The 1521-nt window shown below is 35.5% G+C and overlaps 1 protein-coding gene across 1 annotated transcript in view; it reads right to left on the bottom strand.

Moving 5' to 3' along the window:
• Positions 1-1521, bottom strand: part of PLPPR4 (phospholipid phosphatase related 4) — a 68247-nt gene that overhangs the window by 9978 nt on the left and 56748 nt on the right. Inside the window, exon 5 of the mRNA XM_019531044.1 lies at positions 1011-1068. Within this exon, the coding sequence (XP_019386589.1) occupies positions 1011-1068 (58 nt within the window). The remainder of the gene's footprint in view (positions 1-1010; positions 1069-1521) is intronic.

Consider the following 1521-nt stretch of genomic DNA (forward strand, 5'->3'; position numbering starts at 1 on the left):
GTATGTGTGGGGGGGTGTGGGTGTATGTGTGTATGCATACATACATACAGGTTGCAGCACCTAGAGTCCAACTAATTTCAATATATGGTGTGATTTTCATAGTCTACTCATATAATGGTCCTTCTGTTATAAAAGCAGATGTCTTCAAAATCATATATATATATAATAGTTACATATATATAATAGTTGTTGCTGTTATTTGTTATTCATTTGTACTGCATTTTGGTGGCATCCCAGTCACAGATGAGGGACCCATCGTCAAAAACCCTGTACAAACACACAACAACATGCCAGATCCTATAGACACTGGTTTAAGCCCTGAAATTTGGTGTTTAATCTTCCTTCTCTTACTGTGTTTGCATTAACTATTGTAACTCCAGATATTCCTGTTATTCACATAAACAGTCTGATCTCCTTTGGAGATTACCAATTCTTGGCCTCTGATTTGTGCTCCTCCTTGACTGGAAAAATTAAAATTCAGTGCAGTTTACTATACGTAGTACAATCCAACTGCTGTTTACAAGTAGAGCTATTCACACTGACCAAATTTACCCCTAGGGTAATTCTGCTGAGGCAATGAAGCTGCATCATGGGTAGACTTGTCCTTTAATGTCTAGAGTTTGGGTGCTATGTGTTGAGGAAAAACAGGAGGAGGGGAAAAGGGTGAACATGTTAAGATTTATTTTAATAGTAAATTTAAAAATCTATGTGTAAGGCAAGCAAGCATCATGTCTTATGTGTACATAATATGCAACACTAAATCAGCTTTAACGCTACACTTCACTACAAAGGAAATGTTATTAGAGAACAGAATGAATGAAACAACTTTAGCTCTTCCTTGATAGTACCAAGTTTATTTTAATTCTTTGTAATTTTCTCTTACTGTCAGGTGCATTTATATCACTACTACATTAAGCAACCATTTAAACCTAGTCACTTTATGATGGGCAGCAAATGACGTTCTGATTTTTCTCTCTTACAAAATAAAATGAACAATGTTGGTTACTTACTGAAACGTACACAGCTGCGAAGGCTGCCAGGGTAGCATGTTGAGAAGGGAATGATTTTCTGCCAAGAAAGGACACCCAAATTATGCTTCTCAGTTGAAATACATTTTGATAATGTTCATTTAAAAAAACACCAGGTGGTACAAGCATTTTTATCTTACAAGCCACAAGCAAATGCCTAATTATTAACATATTTTTTACTCTTAAATTCCCTTTCTGTATTCTGGAGAAAGGACAAGTTAATAAAATAATCACATTTTGGGTTAAATATTCAACGTCTATTCTCACTTAATATTACAAATGAATTAGTGCAGTGAACACTAGATAATTTTAAAAGGGAGAAACATAATGTATAATTACATTTCTAGGTATTTTCATTAAGGGCCCAGTCCTTGCAAACCTCTATCCATGGAAGAACCTGAAACAAGATTACTTATGTTGTCTTCATGGGGGCTTGTTTCATAGTTGCATAGTTTCTAGGGTCGGAAGGGACCCAAGTAGATCATCTAGTCCG

Source organism: Crocodylus porosus, unplaced genomic scaffold (genome assembly GCF_001723895.1).
Source record: "Crocodylus porosus isolate Cpor-Errol unplaced genomic scaffold, CroPor_comp1, whole genome shotgun sequence".
Lineage (NCBI taxonomy): Eukaryota > Metazoa > Chordata > Crocodylia > Crocodylidae > Crocodylus > Crocodylus porosus.